Source organism: Castor canadensis, chromosome 8, assembly GCF_047511655.1.
Source record: "Castor canadensis chromosome 8, mCasCan1.hap1v2, whole genome shotgun sequence".
Taxonomy (NCBI): domain Eukaryota; kingdom Metazoa; phylum Chordata; class Mammalia; order Rodentia; family Castoridae; genus Castor; species Castor canadensis.
Genome location: NC_133393.1, coordinates 63,730,117 through 63,751,048, shown reverse-complemented (window position 1 = coordinate 63,751,048; position 20,932 = coordinate 63,730,117). Strand labels below are relative to the sequence as shown.

The 20,932-nt window shown below is 38.2% G+C and overlaps 1 protein-coding gene across 6 annotated transcripts in view; it reads right to left on the bottom strand.

The window, feature by feature from the left end:
- The window catches only part of Tm7sf3 (transmembrane 7 superfamily member 3), a 38,214-nt gene that overhangs the window by 16,646 nt on the left and 636 nt on the right, over nt 1-20,932 (bottom strand). For 2 of the 6 annotated variants that reach the window (XM_074083064.1, XM_020156799.2), the window contains exons 2-5: nt 11,470-11,624; nt 7,630-7,780; nt 6,383-6,503; nt 4,705-4,876 (exon numbers count right to left, since the gene is read on the bottom strand). In XM_074083064.1, coding sequence (XP_073939165.1) covers nt 4,705-4,876; nt 6,383-6,503; nt 7,630-7,780; nt 11,470-11,624 — 599 coding nt within the window. Of the gene's footprint in view, nt 1-4,704; nt 4,877-6,382; nt 6,504-7,629; nt 7,781-8,940; nt 8,997-10,246; nt 10,385-11,469; nt 11,625-13,066; nt 16,820-19,302; nt 19,392-20,932 lie in introns of those variants that run through there. The other 4 variants (XM_074083065.1, XM_074083066.1, XM_020156802.2 and 1 more) reach the window with 4 other exon arrangements.

Here is a 20,932-nt window from a genome sequence, read left to right as displayed (position 1 = left end):
GCCAGCCCCAGGCAAATAGTTCCTGAGATTCTATCTCAAAAAAAAAAAAACAGAACACCACCACCACCACAAAAACAGGGATGATGGAGTGGCTCATGTGGTAAGAGGGCCTGCCTAGCAAACATGGGGCCCTGAGTTCAAACCTCAGTCCCATCAAAAAAATTTTTTTTTAATTTTGTTTAAAATATACACCAAAAGTCTTTTGACAAATCCTACACAGTTTATATGATCTAGTAAGTTCTTATTTTAAATGCTTGCATAACTTTTATAGTATGTTAAATGTTAGGTAGTGCAAGTAAAATATGATATAAATAATGTATAAATGCTAGTTAGGACAAAGTAAAAAATGTTTTCATTTATTACATTTCAAACAACATAAGGGCAGGAATCATATTTAACTTGCTCTTTAGTACTTAGCACAATGCCCAGCAAAGTATTCAACAAATGGTAGCTATTACTACTAGCTATACCAGTGACTTAGATAAAATTTGTTAGTAGCTCACAGATTACCCACTTATTTTTATCTTAACAAGCTTTAAATAAGAAAATATTGCATGCAGTTTTGTCACACAGTTGTCCTTACTTCAACATTTCCCTTTGAAGGTTGTTCTTTAATAGGTAATAGTATAAAAGAAGCCATATATACCCTATATAACCATAATACATATAAATATTCCTACTAATATAAGTGAAAAAAATTAAACATTGGAGCTTCAAAAGTAAACAGTTATGAGCCCCTAGAAAGACACCACTGTGTAAAAATATTGCTTAATTTTCAAAATACCCATTTTTCTGGGCAAAGGAGTACTCAAGTTCAACTTTACCACCTACTTTGTCAAGTTTTTCACCACTCAAAGTTGAAACCATACAGAAAACCTGAAGGAATACAATAAATAAACTATATACCATCACAATTATCAATATTTTACCACATTTTCTTTTTTCCTTCTTTGAGGTGCTGTGGAATGAAACCAGGTTTCTAACAAGCACTCTATCACTGACCTATGTGCTCAGGCCCATACTTGCTTTCTATCACCCCTTCTTTCTCTTCTATTTTTTTTTCCTGATGTACTATTTTAAAGTCAGTTACAGACATCCTGACATTTTACTTCTAAATACTTCAACGTGCATGTTTAAACAGTGTTTCTCAAGTGTTTCGTGTCTGAATCACTAGGGGAATTTGTTAAAATGCAGATTCTGATTCTGTCAGTCAGAGGTGTTACCTGCAATTCTGTTTTTGTAACAAGCAGACAATGCTATGCACCCATCTTACACATTCTGAGTAGCAAAGTACTAAATATAAGTTTAAGATGGCAGACATACTCAGTAATCACAAGCCAGAGCACAAGTGCTGGCGCATCTTCACTCAATCACTACAGGGTACTGAAGAGGGGAGTCTACTTAAGTGAAGTCTTAAAAATAAGCCTCCCAGCTGGAAAGAGCAGAAGACCCTGTCTTTCTTAGTTTGCTATTTATTTTGTTTTTATTTATTCTCTTCTTTGCTACCTCCAACTCTCTGAAGACCACCACAACTCCACTGAGCAAGCAAAAGTCCAATCAAGACTCAGTGTGGATCAGCAAATTGGTGGGGATTTGGACTGTCTGATGGACAGTGAACTGCATGAGTGGAGGGGGGTGACCATGCACTGTGCATGACTGAAGGGCCTATTTGGAGAACTTGGGAGAAGCAGGCAGGCTTTGCTCAGCATGAACCTTGGCACAGTGAGTAATCCATGTGCTCTGAGCCACCACTTGCTAGAAGCAGCCCCACTACTGCAGGAAGCAATCCCACCCACATCAAAAAGAGCCCTCCTCACACCCATTCGCCACACCAGAAGTTCTGCCTGCCCCACCCACTGAGGCTGTGCAATCCCAAAGCAACCCCACCCATGGAGTTAGGAGTCCCCAACCACTTAAAAAGCCTTATGCCTATGGTGCTAAGAAGCACCACTCTGCATCTCCCCAAGCAACTCACAAGCAGAGTTAGGAGGCCCTGCCCACAAGAGTCACTGAGCTGGAAAACACCTCCTGTATGGACCTGCTCTCACAAATGAGCTCTGCCTAGCTGGGGGTTGTGACCCCTAGCAGCCATGGCCTCCTAAAGCTGTTGCAGCAGCACCCAAAACTGAGCCAGGTACCCAGGCTGTACCTAGAAGGGAACTGCTGCAGAACCCAGCAAAGAAGAAATCTGTATCTACATTTTTCCTCAGCAAGAAGTTGGTTTGTTTTATTTCTTTCTTTTGAGGTTTTTTCTTCCTCTTTCTCAAACCATTCTGCATTTCTCTGTAATAATTATACAATGCTCTTTCATACTATTATTTCCTATATTTTTCCCCTCTTTCCCTTCACTTTTCCACCCCCATTCCTTATATTACCTAATTTTTAATACCTGCAACTTTTAATAGCATTGTTAAGCTCTCAGTTTATTCCATAAGCACCTGAGTTCCCTTCTTCTACAACTTTATGGGTATGTAAATGAGGTTTCTAATTGTTTCTTACTACATTTAAATATCTGATTTATTATTGAATTGCTGCCCTTGTTACTGCAGTAAAATAGAAATTCACTCAAATGTGCAAATCCTAACCAGAAACACAAACAATATGAAAAAGCAAGGCAATCTTACACCTCCAAAACCTCATACATAATCCAAGGATACTGAATTTACTGAAATGCCAGGTATAGAATTCAAAAGCTTACTTTTTAAAATGATTAATGACCTCAAAGAGAATGTGAACAAATAGATAAATGAAGTTCAGGAATCAATTCAAGATCTAGATTAAAAAAAAGTAAGCAACAAAGATAAGAAATTCATCAAGGAAATTGAAATTAGGGGAAAAAAACAGAAATGTTAGAAATGAAAAGTTCAACAAATCAAGTAACAAACACAGTACGCAGCATAAACAGCAGACAAAATCAAGCAAAAAAAAGAATATCGGGGTGGAAGATAAGATTGGTAAAATATTGCACTCAGAAAACAATAAAGAAAAATTGAAAAACTATGATCATAACCTTCAAGAACTCTGGGACACAATTAAGAGACCAACTTAAGAATCCATGGGATAAAAGAAGAAGCTGAAATACAAACTAAAGCCATAGAAAAGCTGTTCAATGAAATTACAGCAATTTCCCAAATATTGGGAAAGATATAGGCACACATGTACAGGAGATATTTCAAACTCAAATAGACATGTCCAGAGAAAGACCTCACCATATCACACTGTAATTAAAATACCAACAATAGAGAACAAAAAAAGGATACTGAAAGCTGCAAAGAAAAATGCCAACTTACATACAGAGGTAAACACATAACAATCACCTCAGATATCTCAGTACAAACCCTAAAAGCCAGGGAAGCATGGAGCAGTATGTTTCAAAGTCTGAAAGAAAATAACTGCCAACCAAAAATACTATATCCAGGAAAGTTATCCTTCAATTTTTCTGGAGACCTCCCAGGATAAGGATAAACTAAAGCAGTTCATGTCTACTAAGACTGCACTGCAGAAGACAGTTAAGGGAATATTATACACAGTAGAGGAAGAGAGTCATGAACATGACAGCTCAGAAAAGAATAAAATTCAAAATGGAAATAGATGAACACATGAGAATTAGAAGGTATCAAAACATGTTCAATTCAGCAAACCAGAAAAACCCAAAGATGAGTAATGGCAAAAGAAAACAATGAGCAACAGTAGCTTTTCTATATATCAACAAAGAACAGGCTGAAAAAGAAACCAGGAAAACAATCCTATTCATAATAGCCTCAAAAAAATAAAATATCTAGGAATAAATTTAACTAAGACCTCTACAATGAAAACTATAAAACACTGAAGAAAGAAACCAAAAAGACACTAGAAGATTGAAACACCTGTGATACCATTCTTGTGTATATATCCGAACAAATGTAGAACAATATACAGAGAAAATACCTGCACACCCATGATTTTATCATCACAATTCACAATAGCTAAGCTAAAGAATCAGCCTACGTGCCCTTCAACTGATGAATGGATAGACAATGTGATATGTACACAATGGAGTATTACTCAGTCATAAGAAGAATGAAATATGCCATTTACGGGAAATGAATGGACTAGAGAGTATAATGTTAAGCGAAACAAGGCAGGTTCAGAAAGACAAATATCACGTATTTTCTCTCAAATGCATAATCTAGACCTAAAACGTGTGTGTGTATATATATATATATATACAAATGTATGTGTATGCATATATACATATTTAAATACATACATACGTGTGTTACGTACATACATAGGTATATATGTAAAAACCATGAATGGAATTGTTGGGGTGTTTTGAGGGGCATGGAGAAAAGAGACAGAGAATTATGGTACACTGTCATGGCATAATGAAACCCTCTAAAAACCTAAGAATTGGGGGAGAGAGGATATGGAAAAGATCAGTAGAGGAGGTTAATCTAATTAAAGTACCCCTTTGTACAATTAATATACACAACTTTTAAAAAAAGATTACCAGGTCATACAGGTAGCTGCAATGAAAACTTATTATTATTTACATGCATCTCCACCAGGGCCAACATTATTTTGGGGTCATCATTAGCAATTACTCCCAAGATGAAAACAAAAGAGAATAAAGTGACTAATCCAAAAGGATCACTATAACAGTAAAGACTCTTAATAAAGGTGACACAATCTAGTCACATAAACCCTTAGAATCACACTTACCTTGACAGCATTGGCCTTCACCTGGGGCACCTGGGCCATCTTCTGGAGGTGCTGCAACAACACATCCTCAGTGAGGTCATTCTCAGGTAGAAAATACTGATACACATCATACTGCAACCTCCACCTGAAGTCCCGGCCCATCCCAATATCACAGGGTGGAGGATCTGCACCTCTAAAGTCAATCAAGAAAACTGAACATCAGTCCCTTTGGTGCAAGTCTGTATATAAAACGGAGCCAAAAGACCTAATTTCAAACTTTTGCAGCAACAATTCCAAGTGAGCAGCTCACTCTCCCCGAGGGCCTAACTGGTGTTCTAGAGAAAAGTAATACAGTATTATGGATTCATGTTTGTGCTTTCCCAAAAATTCATATCTTGAAGACCTAGCCTCAATGTGATAGTATTAGAAGTGAGGCTTTTCATAAAGGTAAAGCCCTCATGAATGGGATTGTGTGCTTATGGAAAAAAAAAAAAGATCCCAGAGAGCTCTCTAGCCTTCTTTCCATCTTATAAAGATACAGCGAGAATTTACACCCTCAAAGAGGGGCTACACCAGCCCCCAACTATGCTGGCCCTCTGACCTTGCACTTCCAGCCTCCAGAATTGTGACAAATAAATTTTCTATTGCTTATAATTCATCCAGTCTTTGGTACAAGCTGACCATCCTTAATCCAAAAATCTGCAACCTGAAATGCTCAGAAATCTGAAACTTCTGTTTTTTTTTTTTTCAATACTGGGGTTTGAATTTAGAGCCTGCACCTTGAGCCACTCTACCAGCCCTTTTCAAGATAGGTCTTGCAAACTATTTGCCTGGGCTGGCTTCAAACCGTGAGCCTCCTGATCTCTGCCTCCTGAGTAGCTAGGATTACAAGCATGAGCTACCAGCACCCAGCTGAAACTTCTTGATATGGTGCTCGAAAAGTCTATGCAAATATTTCAAAAATCCAAAAACTCTGAAATCTCAAACATTTCTAGCCCCAACCATTTCATACAAGGGATATTTATTCTATACTTTGTTATATAGCAGCACAAACTGACTAAGATACACAGAAAGAGGCAGAAGTGTTTAAATAACCAGCTTCTGACGTGAGTTGGGCCCAGAGTGAACAGCCAACTTCACCATTTGGTAGCTGTGTGTAGGTGGGCAAGTCACTTAACCTCAATAACCCTTAGAAAAATGCTCTGTAACATAAGAGCAATTGCCCCATCTTCATAAAATTATTAGGATTAAAGGACAAAGAACACACAGCATTCAGCACTGTGAGTGATGCATAGGGAGCATCTCAGTGTTACTCAATGTTATCACTGCTATTAAAATAGACTGAGGCAGAGTTTTAGTTTTCAAAATATTAAATTCTTATAACACATAAGGATGTTTCAGGACTATAGATTGCTTTCTATATTTAAAATGCACAATTAAAACCAAGAAGCACTTCTGAGCCCCTAATAGGCTCACATACAGTTCTTAAATTAGAATTCATAAGAAGGGGGAGAAGATATGGGATGTTAACAACAAATGACAACTCAAATATTAGTAATGAGGTTTAAATTGCACAATTCCCAAAAAAATAAATACAATTTTGCTACAGAAAAATTATGAATTTAAGAGAGTTTGCTGAATCTACACAACATGCACGAATGTCCTAAAAGCAGTTTTAGGAGATGGGAGATAGTCATACCTTGAGTAGCCTAGGTTTGCTGGGGCAAATTTTATTGTTGTTTCAAAGAAATTATAGTCCAAGTAAAGGTTGGGATCAATATCTAAATCAAACTCCAAATTACAGCCTCCAGGGATAGGATCTGGGTGAAGAACAGGAAAGTTACTAAACCACAAATTCTTACTATGCTCCAAAAAGACTGAACATTAAGAAGAACGTCCCACTAGAAGTTAAATATTAACATAGAGCTTCCACTTTTACATTGTCCCAGGAGCTGAGGTTAAAGAGGTAAAGTCAGCCAGGTGAAGGGCCCTAGAGCAGGAGACAGCAAATCTTCCTGTAAAAGACCAGACAGCAAGTATTTTCGGCTTTTGGGTCTGAGGGTTCCGATGGCAACTACTCAACCCTGACTTTGTGACACAAAAGCAGACACAGGCAACATGTAAACAAATGGTCAAGGCTGTGTTTCGATAAAATTTAATGCACTAACATAGGTGGCAAACTGGATTTGGCGTAGTGCCTGTGGTTTGCGAATCTCTGCTCTAGAATTAAAAATGCCAGAAAAGATAGAGATGTAAGCTGAAGTACAAAAAGATTTTCAGGTACTATATAAGCACCCTGAAATTTTATAACAAATATTGAGTTTGTGCATTTTCTTTGGAGTTTTATCAAAGAGTTACAGTCTATGACCCCCAAAACACTTGAAACCCTATGAAAAGAGGTTTAAAAAAAAAAAATCACTGCCAAAGAGAAAAGGAACTTCACGGGTAGCAAAGGAAGGTGTATCCACTTTTCCTGGGCCTCTTTTTGAAAGAAGAAAAGATGTTTTCATCATCATTACAGAACCAGTCTTTGTGCATGTATAAAAGACTAAAAATAAAAGAATCCAAGACCATTTACAGGAATAGTATTGGGTATTTAATTAAACACTTGGTAAGTTTTGGCTACTTGACTTACATTGGTAAACACTCCATCTTTCTTTAGGACACTGAGCTTACTACTTCCTTTGCCTAGAAGAAATGCTTAACTGTTAATGTCTGTGTTTCTGCTTTTCCCAAAGGCTCCTTAAATGTTTTCTTACTAAATAAATGTATTCTAGTCACTACCTGAGCTTTCAATCATCACGCTAATTCCCTGGCTTCCTTACTGATAAAACATTTCTGGTTAAATAAACTGCACTTGCAATAAACAATCCTAATAGGACACTTTTCCTTAAATTTTCACAAACATATTGCTTATCTATAGACTAGCAGGGACAGAAAGGTTACCTCTTTCTGAGTAAGAGAGTGGAATGGCCACATTTTGGACAGGCTCTGCATCTACAGTCTCCAAGTACCAAGTACACATACTCTGCTCTGGTCTAAGAATGAAAACCAGTCCTCTGTCATTGCCTGTTCCTGAGGTATTGGGAAGGAGAGTCTGCAATTAGGAAAAAAATTATCATGAACAGGATATTGTGCAAAGCATAATAAATAACAGAGTTGATCTAGTATGCACACCCTTTTCTAATCTTCTCAAAATAAATGGGGGAGGGGGACCTTTTCCTAAAGGAAGAATTATTTTCATCTCTACGCTCACATGCCCACACCTACACTTGGAGAACTCTTTAAAACATACAATTGTTTTAATCAGTTTGGGCTGCTGTAACAAAATATCCCAGATGGGTGGTTTACAAACAACAGAAATTCTTTTCTTACAGTTCTGGAGGCTGAAAGTCTGGGATGAGAGTGCCACCATAGTCAAGCTGAGGTAATGCCCCTCTTCCAGGTTGCAGACTACCAACTTCTAGTTGCATCCTCACATGCAAAAGGGAGAGGGAGTTTTCTTGGGCCTCCTGTATAAGGGTGCAGCCCCATTCATAAAGGCTTTGCCCTGATGACCTAAAACCTCCCACAGGTCCCACTTTCTAATACCAAGATACTGGGGGTTAGAATTTCAACATATAAATTTGGGAGAGGGGGACACACCCAGTCCAAAACAATGATCTTCAATCAGGAACTCCACAGTGGATTTCACAAGCATTTTAATTCACTTGAATTAAGATTTACTATGACAAGTATTGATGCTACCAAGATAAAAAACATGAGACCTACACTGAGGAGTTCACAATTTGTGGAAAGTTTTTTAACCAAGTTATAAACATAGTATAAACTACACATAAAGTATATTATTTTGATGTTTTGATACATATAGATACCTGTAAGCCATCACCAAGAACATCAAGACATGTTCAAGATAGTGAAAAAAGATCCTAGTGCTCTTCCTAGTTTTTTCTCCCACCTTCTTGTATGCCCCCCCAACTTCCATCTGTTTGGAAAGCTTCTGAATAAAATGCTAAGAAACAACAGATTCAGAATGTTTTCTTAAAGCTCAGAAAGGGAATTAAAAAAAAAACAGATAGATGTTTTTCACTTTCACAAGTGTAAGGGAGTGACTCAAACATTAATTGGTTAACTATAAAGTCAATGGTGTCAGAAAACCAACTGCCATGACAACCCATAATTATAACCAGTAAGTGCCACACTTCATCAGGAAGTGCAGAAGAAACAGAAACTATTCTTTCCACATAGACCACTCACTTCTAGAGCCACGTGCAGTTCTGGTCATCATTCCCTCAGTACTGTGTATGATGGAACTAAAAGCAGACCGAGAAATGGAAAGTATTATATTTAAGGATAACTAAGATCCTTTCTGCATGGAAATCAAGGCCCAACACTGTGTTCATCCAGGTGTCTGTTGTCAGATACTAGCTGTGCTAACATCTGTTTATCCAAGCTTTGTTTCCTAAGATGTATATACAGGCATTACAACCACTTTGTTGAACTACTACGAGAATTAACTACATGGAAAACCAAACACAGGGGTTTCTAACCAGGGACCAGAAGTTCCACTGAGTTTCCAAAACCCCCCATGAGACTTTACACACACACACACACACACACATATACCCATTAAATTACATACTTTGCCTGAGAGTCCCTGGACTTGAGCAGTCTCTAGCCTCAAGAACCATTTGCCTAGTGCATAGTAGGCATTCAATAAATATAAATGCTTTTCCCCACATCCTCTCACATGAAAGTTGTTGCTGTCAATGAAATCCTGTCACTCATGACAATACAGATTGAACTAGAGGTCATTATGTTAAGTGAAAGAAGTTAGGCACAGAAAGATAAGTACTGTAATCTCATTCATGTGTGGAATATAAAAAAGTTAACCTCAATAAAGTTGACAGTACAAAAGTGGTTACTACAGGCTCCAGAGAAGATGGCAAGGGAGGGATGGGAAGAAGTTTATCATTGAATACTTGGTCATGGACAGCAATAAAAAAGCTCTGGTGTGCTATTGTACAGAAGAGTGACTACAGAAAACAGTAAGGTACTGTTCTCAAAAAGCTTGGAGTTTGAATTATTTTTACCATGAAGAAAAGATCAATGTTTGAGGAGATATGTTTAACTTCACTTAAACATTATATGAAGTATACATATATAGAAACATCATACAGTATCCCACAGATATGTATAATTTTTTTTTTGCAATACTGGTGATTGAACCCAGGGCCTCACACTTGCTGGACAACTGCTTGAGCTATGTCCTCAGCCCTTTTTTGTTTGTTTGTTTTGTTTTTTGAGATAAGGTCTCACTAGTCTCAAACTCAAGATCCTTCTGCTTCTGCCTCCTGAATAGCTGAGATTACAGGCATGTACCACCATGTCCAGCCTATAATTATGTTTTTATTTGTATTAACTAAAATATGTTTAACTTGCAACTAAAAAGAACTGTCTTTACAACTATTAAGAAGGAAATTGTATTATTTGTCAATTAAAAATATTTTTCAATAGAGCTAACTTAAAACAGAAGAAAGGAAATCATTTATTTGTCACTTACCATTTCTCCTATATAAAAACATCAGTAGGTTTTTCCCAGTTACTCAGGAAGCAGAGATCAGGAGTATCAAGGTTCAAAGGCTGGCTTGGGCAACAAACAGTACAGACACGGTGGTATATACCCATAATCTCAGCTACGTGGGAGTCAAAAGAAGGATGATCATGGTCAAAGACCACCCTGAACAAAAAGTACAAGATTCTATCTGAAAAATAAAGCAAAAAAGAACTGGAGGTGTGGCTCAGGTGGTAGAGGGCCTTCCTAGCAAGTGCAAGGCCCTGAGTTCAAACCTCAATATCACACACACACACACACACACACACACACACACACACACTAAAAAAAAAAAAACCCTGAATGGAGTTTTCTTTTGAATGTAGTGCCAGACTAAACAATATCCCTTGAGGAATTAGCATGCTTCCTTTCTAAGAAAGTTATGAAATTTAACATGATTTCCTTTCTGTGCCAGCAGCAAAGAACTGTGGTAAAAGTCAATGTATGGGTTACAAGCACTGATACGTCTTATAATTAACACAATACTCCTTTCTCTTTTTCCTTGACTGAACTTCCCATTTCTGGTCTATTAAATACTTTGCCCCACACTGCCTCCACCACCCACACATAAATTTTTTAAAATTTCATGGTCAAAATTGGAAGTAGTATTTTAAAATAAACAAGTAAATAAATAACCTTCGTGGTAGGGACAGGAAGGCAAGAAAATACAAAATACTTAATAGGAAAAAGAATATAACTAATGCCTATAAAACCATGTATGAGTTAGGTTAAGACAGCTTTGTTTAACTAATTCCAGAATATCATTAAGATAGCCTTACAATAAATCGCTTGAAAGCATAACTTCATACGTGGTGAAATTCACTCATTAAGCTAAGACTCATATTAGCTAAATATAAATAGGTTAAATATAGATAACAGCTGAAGTTAACCCAAGGCATTTTAAATTTTCCAGAGCTGAGGAGGGTTAGTGATGCCATCTATAATAGATTGTTTAATTCTGTTGGAAGTAGAGTACCAGGCAGTTCAGATGAACTGTTACAACTCCTTTGTTTGCATGAAAGACTCCTAAGAATAAAGTTGGTCATAGGGGCTCTTAGTAAACTATAATACTAAGTGCCTAAACAACAATGGGAGCACATTAAAATGTATTCTCAGGTAAAAATCATTAAGGATCAAAAATGGCTTTTACTGAAATAATTCTTTGTACTTACCCTAGAAAATGAAACTGTTGTATTCTGATACTGTGAATGTATTTGGAAAATAAGAAAAGTCACATTGCTTGAAATATGATGCAAAACGGCCTCCTCTGGAAAGGACCTGTTGAGCTTGAAGTATCTAAATTTCCCCACAGAAAATTCAAGAAAACCTACAATGGGAAAAACATTTCATTACAATACTATACATCTAATGTCAATTTGTAGAAATCAAAACAAGTTCATGAACAAATGTAGAGTGCTAATTTAACTCTCAGAAAATCTCCTTGAGGTAAATATTATTGTTGCCTCTATCTCACTAATGAAGACAACAAAGCTTAGGTGAAACAGGGGCTGGGGGTATAGCTTGATGATATGGAACATGCTTGGCACGAACAAGGCCCTGGATTCAATTCCCAGTACCAAAATCAAAGGGTGGAGTAGCCCCTCCCAAGGTCATTCAGCTGGTAATCAGTGGCACTGAGAACTGAAATGGATGATGGGCATTTTAAAAGATGTGAACAATACTCAAAGTGCTGAAGAGCCCAGAAATTTTTCCCATCTGGTAAGAGAAGAACAATTTTCTTTGGAACAGAGTCCCTTGCATTTAAGGATAAGCAATCCTCTGAAGGCAACATGAATCTATTAGAATCCAAAACTAGTATTACTGAGTGAATTCCTAAGTCATCACAACTTGAAGAGATGCAATTCAATTTATCCCAGATTTTGCAGCAGTGTGATTTCACTTAATTGCCCTAAACCTCAATTTCCTCATCTGTCAAAAGGGGATTATTACCTAACTTGCAAAAGCAGGTATCAACACTGGTAAAAATATTTGTTGATTGTCCACACCAGGACTTGGCATGTAATTGTGAACCCTCAGCATTCTGGAAAAGAGAGCTATATGCTTGCTTGAATAAGAATCAAGCTCAGAATCCATACAAAAGAAAGTTACCACAGGATAGTTTTCCAATACCTCCTCTAAGGCCTCTCCCATCTGTCCACTTGCCTCAATTGTCTGCTTATGGGTTTGGTTTGGGGTTTTGCACTCCTGGGGATGGAACCCAGGGCCTTCTGCATGCTAGGCAAGTTATACTCCCCACCCTGTCTGGTTGTGTTTAACTGACTTGTCTATGGTGATCTAAGCATCTTTATCCCAAGTTACATGCCAGTTCTCTCTTTTTCCAATCTAATTCTCAATTTACTCAATTAGGTTGCTTTTACTTGTGTGCAGCCCTGGATTCCCACCTCACCCCCTAGCCTCTAGTCAATATTATCTCTGCATAAATAACAGAAGAGTTCCCAAGTATTACATAAACAGTCCTGAAGGGTCAGAACTAAAAGAGGAAAAAAAAATTAAATTCAATATATATGAAAAGGAGTTGATGAGGAAAAGATCATAAGTCACCTGAGTCCCAGAAATGGAACTATCATGTTTTATTTTAGAAGGAAATTAGAGTCAGTGGGCGGTAAAAGAAAACACTCCAGATATTAAATAACATATTCTTACATACCATTTCCTAAGAAGGCTACTTTTCAGCATTTTTTCCCTTAAATTCCAATACTTCATCAGAACAGTTAAAAACAAAACAAAGGCAAGTGTGATGGTACACACCTGTAATTCCAGCATTCAGGAGGCAGAGGCAGGATTGAGATTTTTGAGGTCAGCCTGGGCAAAACTCTGTATCAAAAAAACAAAACAAACAAACAACAAAAAAAAAACCCACCACTATGGGAAATGATCAAACTATGGAAGGAACTCCAAACAGTTCATACAAAGGGTACTAAGAACAGAAAAATAATCTCTGCAAATTTTCCTCAAACTCTGCGATGTTTATTACCTTTATAACTTAGTGTTTTTTAAATTGATATTCAGTGGGGGTTGTTGTCTAAGGGTGAGGCTTTTTGTTTCTGAGGCAGGCTTTTGCTATGTAGCCCATGTTGGCCTTGAACTTGCTATGCAGAACAGGTTGGCCTCAAACTCAAGATCCTCTAGCCCCAGCCTCCTGAGTGGAGGAGAGATTACAGGTATGTGCCACCATACCAAAATTAATGATTTTTTTAAAAAAATTGATGATAGCAAAAAGGTTATTTGTAGTCATGACTTTATTTCTAAAAGTCCAGAGAAAATTTTAGTAGCTGTAGCAATGACAGAAGAAGCATGTTTTCTCCTGTTTATAAAACCAGAAAGACATTTTGCATTTTATATAGACCAAACTCCAGCTGGAAACTCCAGAGGTAAAACGTTAGGGAATGGCTGAGGTAGGTCTGGAAAATACATTTTTTTTAACAAATACAAACATAAAATATTTTTACATTTTCCAGGTCTTCCTATCATCATGGTTATTTTATTAGGAAACCAAACTATATGTAAAACTAAATGGACCTCAGTAAAATGGCACTAAAAATGTTTCATATATTGTACTTTAATTTGGAGCCTATCTATCATCCATCTTCCAGTCTTTAAAATCCTCATTCTGGTCATCATCAGTCTATTGTCCTAGAATTAGACCTCCATCCTTTCACTGTCCAGAGCTCTCAGCTCATTTGCTGCCCTGACTTTTCTAGTTTCGCTTTTGGATTTTCCCCTTTCTCTAATTTCCCATTTGGCAAATATTCATGACGTACCTGTGAAAGTCATTCTGGCTGTTGGGCATGATCATAAAGGTTATCCAAGACTTCTGTCTTTATCACTTAAGATTTGCTGTCCCATTAATCTCAGAAAATGTTTTTATAAACCTTAAATGTATCTCCCATCACATGGACCTTAATCTAGAACACAGCCTTTGAAAGCCACAGAAGAGACTGAAGCCACCACTGGATGTTTGTGGTAAACTCTCCTTTAACCTGTCATGCAGGGGTAAGGATGACCACCACTCATAAATATTAAAACTTTAGAAAGTAAAGAAACATGGGACCATGGAAATTAAAATATATTATTAAAAAACTGGTGATTTGACAAGACAAGCAGGTGTCCTTGGGAGTATATGTCAAGTGATTTTTCTTTTCTTTACATGTGTTCTTTGTCAAATTTCTATGGTAATCATGAGATGCCCTTATCAGAAAGAAACTATTTGATTTATAAAAAGCTTCCATCCTTGATGGTACTCAAAGCACAAGGTCTACCTTGACTCTACAGTTTAAATTTGTAAAAAAAGTGTCTGGGTTCAATCGCTTTTTAAATTAAAAAAAGTATATAGGGACACACTAAACAAATGGGGACACTCTCTATACTCGTTGCTTCCACTTAAAATAGTAATATTTTTCTAGATAATACATAAATCTTATTTAAAAGGTACAAAATATAGACAGAGTTTATTCTGTTCTGTCCAGCAAGGACACTGTTACCACTTTAGTATAGTCATTCTGGAATCAGAGTTTTAGGTCCAGACCCAAACTGCAGGGGTTCTACATCCCAGGTCTGGCCACTTGCCCCTATATGTCAAATAAAGAGGCATGGTGAAGGCAGAGAAAGGAGGTTTATTACATGGCTTGGGCAGCCAAAGAAGAGGCAGAGTAAGCACTCAGTCCATCTTCAGCCATCTTCTGGGTACAGACATGAGCTTTAGGCTTAAATAGAAAAAAAATTAGGACAGGGGGTGAGAGGTCTGCATAAACTGTCCCAAGTCACAGTGTGAGCTGGTTGTTCATTATCTCAATCCAGGTTTGGGAGGGATTCTGGAGTTATTATTCCTGTCATCACTTCAGGGGAGAAATCTGGTGAGGACAAGAAAGTCATTGTTGCCCGGTGGGTAGTCTGTCCTGGGGTCTCTGCTGTTCCCTTCCTTGGAGGCAGTTTCCTCCATTCAGGCTTGTAAACACGTCATCATCAGGACAGGACAGGAATCCTGTCCTCCCTGGATTCCAGGGTGACTGCAAGTGAATGGCCCACAGCAGAGACAGAAAAATGGAGGCAGAGAAGTCAAATTTTTCTCCTGGTTTTAGTTAATTTATGGGCCCAAGTAAGGAGTCAGTGCTTGTCAGCAAAAGCAGTTTTAAGTACCTTTACAATCCCTCAGTGTCTACAGGGAATAAGAGTCCATGACCCAAAATGCACATGCTCAAGTCCCTTACATAAAATGTTTGCAGTATTTGCATAACACCTGTACACATCCTCCTCGGTACTTTAGGTCATCTGGTATGGACTGCTTCCTAACCTAACACAATGTAAATGCTATGTGAATAATTGTCACACTGTACTACTCAGGCAGGAATGACAAGAACAAAAGTCTACATGTTCAGTACCAATGCAACTTTTTCTAAGTATTTTCAACCCACAGTTGATTGCATCTGCAAGATTTAGAGCCTGTAGACTTGGAGGGCCAGCTCTCGATCTTTTGGGACTTACACAGATATCAGCATGCATATTCCCATGTTTATGAAAGAAGAAAGATATAAATGATTGACATGGCCCATTTAAGAGGTCTTAGATATCTTTCTATATCTACATTGGTAATTCAGGGAGTAGGGCTGGGGTTCAGTGATAAGAGTGTTTCCCCAGGACATATGAGGCCCTGGGTTCAAACCCCAGCACAGAAAAAAATAATAAATTGATACTTACAGTTCTACTATTTTTAAAACTACTTACTATTTCCTTCTGTGCATGCACCATAATTATTCTATTGACCTCCTGTTGGTGAACATAGAGGTTGTTATTCCAGCATGAAAAAAATTTAAAAATAAAATTGTTCTTGTTTTTGTGGAAGAGTGTTCTAGAAAGCATGAAGGTCGGGCAATCCAAGCTGCTTAACGTTTTTGCTGCAATGGAATGACAGATGACCTCTGATGGTAAATGGTTAAACTGCACCTGAGGGTTTATTCGAATCTAAGAAACTCAGAAGTGAAAACAAACAGCCAATGTGAGAATACCTACTGATCAGGACCAAAAAAATAAGCTAGTTTCTAATTTTGACTTCTTTAAGAAGCACACCTGTTCCAGACATAGTGGCTCATACTTGTAAACCCAGCTACTCAGGAGGCAGAGATCAGAAGGACCACAGTTGGAGACCAGTCTAGGCAAAAAGTTGAGACCCACCCCCCATCAATCTCAACAAGCAAGTCAGGCATAATGGTCATACTTGTAATCCTAGCAGAAAGAATAAGTAGGACAGCAGCCCCAGGCCAACCAGCAAAACCCTGTCTGAAAAATAACCTGAAGGAAAAAGGACTGGAGGCATGGCTCAAGTGGTAGAGCACCTGCCTACCAAGCACAAGGTCCTGAGCTCAAAAAACCACAAAGAGAGGGAGGGAAGGAGGGAAGGACGGAAATAAGTATACCTGGCACTTCAAGGACAGTTAGAACTTACTGCCTGGATTTCCAAAATGCAGCAGGAAGATGATGCCTTTCTGACACCACACACACCCGCACCCCGCCCTGCCCTGCCCCTCATTTGCCTATAGAAGGAACCAGGCAGAAGACAAGTAATAAAAAGAGGGACACTGAACATAACATTTAAAACCTGACTCAGTAAGTCAGGTTTTGACTCACTTGACTCAATAAGTAGTTTTCACTACTGCTGCCAAGGGTTCTCTCCAGAGCAGTTACATCAAAACCCCTGGGGTGGGGATGGCGCCAACTTAAAAACAAGTTTTCACTAAAATAAGATCCAGGGAAGAACACAAAGCCTACATACCCACAAAACCATCGCCTGTCAACAAACAACATTCTAGCACCCCCGAGCCTCTGACATGCACCACATCTTCCTTCCTTCCTAGAGGGAACCATGATCCTATGTTTGAAACTAGAAATTTAGTTTGGGGATTTTTCTTCCTAGTATTGGGGTTTGAACTCAGCCTTGTGCTGCAAGCACTCTACTACTTGAGCCATCTTTTTCACTTCAGGTATTTCTTATGTAGGGTTTCACGTTTTTGCCCCAGGCCAGCTCCTACCTATGTCTCCCAAAAAACTGGAACCACAGGCAGATGCCACCATGCCTGGCTTGTTGGTTGAGATGGTCTCACTAACTTTTTGCCTATGCTGCCCTCAAACCCAATCTCTGCCTCCTGAGTAGCTGTAATTACAAGTACACAGTGTTAGTTTGGGGAATTTAAGTGGAATTTAACAGCATGAATCCTTCTGTATCTGGCTTTTTAAAAAGTCAACATTTTATTTGTAAGATTCATTCCAGCTATCATAAGAAACCATTAATTCATTGTGGCATGGTTCATGAACTGAATATACCACAATGTGTTATGTACTGTTAATAAACATTTGGATTATTTCTAATTGCGAATTATTATAAATAACTACAAACATTTTGTACTTTTTTTCTTGCAGTACTGTGGTCAGGGCCTATACTATGAACCACTCCACAAGCTCTTTTTTGTGATTTTGTTTTGTTTTGTTTTTGAGATAGGGTCTCGCAAACTATTTGCTCAGGCTGACTTTCAACGACAAGCCTCCTGAGTAGCTAGGATTACAGGCAAAAGCCACCTGCACCTGACTTGGAAATGTCTTTTGGTGTGAGTATATATGCTTTTTTTTTTTTTTTTTTGAGGTACTGGGCTTGAACTCAGGCCCTTCACCTAAGCCACTCCACCAACCCTTTTTGTGACGGGTATTTTTGAGACAGGGTCTCGCAAACTATTTGCCCAGGCTGGCTTTGAACTGTGATTCTCCTGATCTCACTCCTGAGTAGCTAAGATTACAGGCATGAGCCACCACACCCGGCCAAGTATATACACATTTCTGTTGAGTAGAACATATGAGTAGAATTATCAGCAATCCTCCTAGCTCACCCTCCTGAGTAAGTGAGACTGTAAGTGTGCACTACCATGCCTGACGTAAGTTTTAATTTTAAATGTAATCCAATTTCTCAAGCTTTTCCTTTATGATTAGTTTTTGTCATTTTTGAAGAAATCTCTCCCAACATATTCCAAGATCACAAAGACACATTCCCCATGTTAGCTTCTAGAAGTCAGTTTTACCTTTCTCAAAGCAACCTGACATGACATTGAATTTTCATGTAGTGTGAGACAGAGGTCAAGGTTCACTTTTTCCACATATAGCTATTTGAAATAATAACCTTCATTAAAAATGCCTCCCTCTCTCTACTGCTCTGCAGTTCCAGCTCTCACTAAGTAAAGAGTGTTAGTTCCTAGATGCTCCACTGATTCCACTGGTTTATCCCTCTTCCTAACATCAACATTACTCTGTCTTCATTCCTGCCCCAAATTTGTTCTTCCTCTTCAAAACCGTCTTGACTATTTTCAGTCCTTGTCATTTCCATTTACATGTAGGATACCCAATAAAATTCCATTTAATTAATCAACATCCATTTTTACAAGCCCGCTGGTAATCTGATTGTACTCCATCTATAATTCAAACATAAAATTTCATAATCTATGCATTTGAGATATTCTTCTATTTATTTAGCTTCTTGATTTATCTCAAGAACATTATATAGTTTTCTCTGTCAAGGTTTCTACCTATCCCAATATAATTATCCCTGAATATTTAGTGTTTCTTGGTGCTCTTGTAAATTTACTTTTTCTTTTAAATTTCAATTTCTAGTTCTCTTTACCAGTATACCTTTTTAAAAGTTCTCCAGATGATTCTAACGCCCAGTTAAGTTTCAGAGCTCCAAATACAATGTTTGATGGATAAGAGAAGAACTGTATTTTCTCCTATTCTTAGTTATCATTAACCTATTGAGTGTGTGAAAATACTTTGGCAGTCCAACAGTCATTTCACAATTTTCACAGAAGATTACATTTTAACCAAAGCACTTGTGGTTTCCCTCCTGGCTGTGTAGGTCTTTGTCATATTTCACATTCTGGTGCCTGGCATAGTACCAGTTACCTAGTGGGCACACAATAAGGGTTTGTTGGATGGTAGCTGAACTGTGTTACCTCAGGCAGGTAAGTAGTTTATTCCTTCTGGGCCTCTGTTCTCTCATGGTAAGATGGAGGTAGCTATGCTACATGCATCAGTTCACTGCCTGAAAGTACCAAACAAATGGGGAAAATGTTTTCACACCATCCAATCCTACACAATAAAGTATCATTAACTTTCCATTATTTCAGGACTCATCTACTTATGTTAAAACACAGGAAAAAACAAATAGGAATTCTCAATTTGGCCTTACAAATAAACTAATGGGAAGGTGAGTAACCAATACAAGGGATTCACAGAAACATCTGGCACATCATAGGCACTAACCTATGACAGAGACTTCCACAGGATGACAGTGGAGCAAGGGGCAAGCTCAGTGGTAGAGCACTTGCCTAGCATGCACAAGGCACCACTAAAGGTAGTGGGGGAAGCACTAGTTAGTGGTAGGAGGAGGGAGAGAAAGAGAGACAGACATTCCAGGAACGGGATCATTTAGCATTCTAGCCACTACTCAAGTTGTGCAAGTTAGCCCTCCTGCTAAGGATGACCAGCTCTCCTAAATTACAGCTTGCTCAGATCCTTCAGTTCATATCATTATCACAATCCTTAGCAGCAACCCAGTCACTTTACAAGAGAATCATGCAAGTCTTGAACTAAGTCTTTAATTTCTACAAATTTTTATCTGAGAGATGTAGAGTATCAGTTGCTTTTTTTAATCGCTTGTCAGTTAGGATCCCACATATTGTCTCTCTCCTGCACAAAACAATACTAATGCAAGAGGAAAAGATAACATTGTTGAGGAAGTATCAGTGCTGTAATCAAAGAAGTGACAGTGTCTACAAATATTAATTTCTCAAATTATTACATATTTCTCAATTTTGTGTAAAATTTTCTAGCACCAAACTAGAATTAAAAATGTCTGGATCTCAACTCTCCTCACTCAGGGCTATGCTGGATCAACCCTCAACTTCACCTGTTAATATGGAGAAAAGTATCTCTCCTACCTTTCCTGGTAAGGATACTTTGACAGATGACATGAGTACACACAGAAAAATCCAAGGTAAAGCACTATATTCTGCAAGATACTCTTATTGAAAGAAGGTTTTGTTGGCATGGAAGGGTCATGAAATTTGCAGGGAGACACTCCCAGATACAAATCCTGTGCCCCTACTAGCTGCTTACATCCATAATGAGTGTTTTGGGTCTCAGATTCAACCTCTGCTGAAGAGGCTAATCATTATTTCATGGGCTGTGAAGATTAAAGACCACTGCATTGGAAGCGCACCTGGCACGTGCAGGTCACACTGAATGTTAGTGCCCTGTCCCAGTCAGGTTTTTCTTGGCGGGGGAGGGGGCAGAATTGCCCTTTTCAGCTTTGGTCTAAGTTCTTCTAAAAACATCCTAGGGGTCGGTATGCACAGGGCCTTTTAAGAGGTAAGCACGCAATCACATTTTTCAGAAAATATTGTTTTAGGAGTGCAGGTTGTCTCAAACTCAAAACGGAGGTTACGGAACACATGTTACGAGGCAGCACAATTAGTGCTTTGTACATTTCCTATTAACAAGCTGGGAGCTGTTGCTAAAACCCTTTCTCGGAGCACATGACCTAGGAATTTTTTTCTCTCGAACTTCAGAATTGAACAGCCT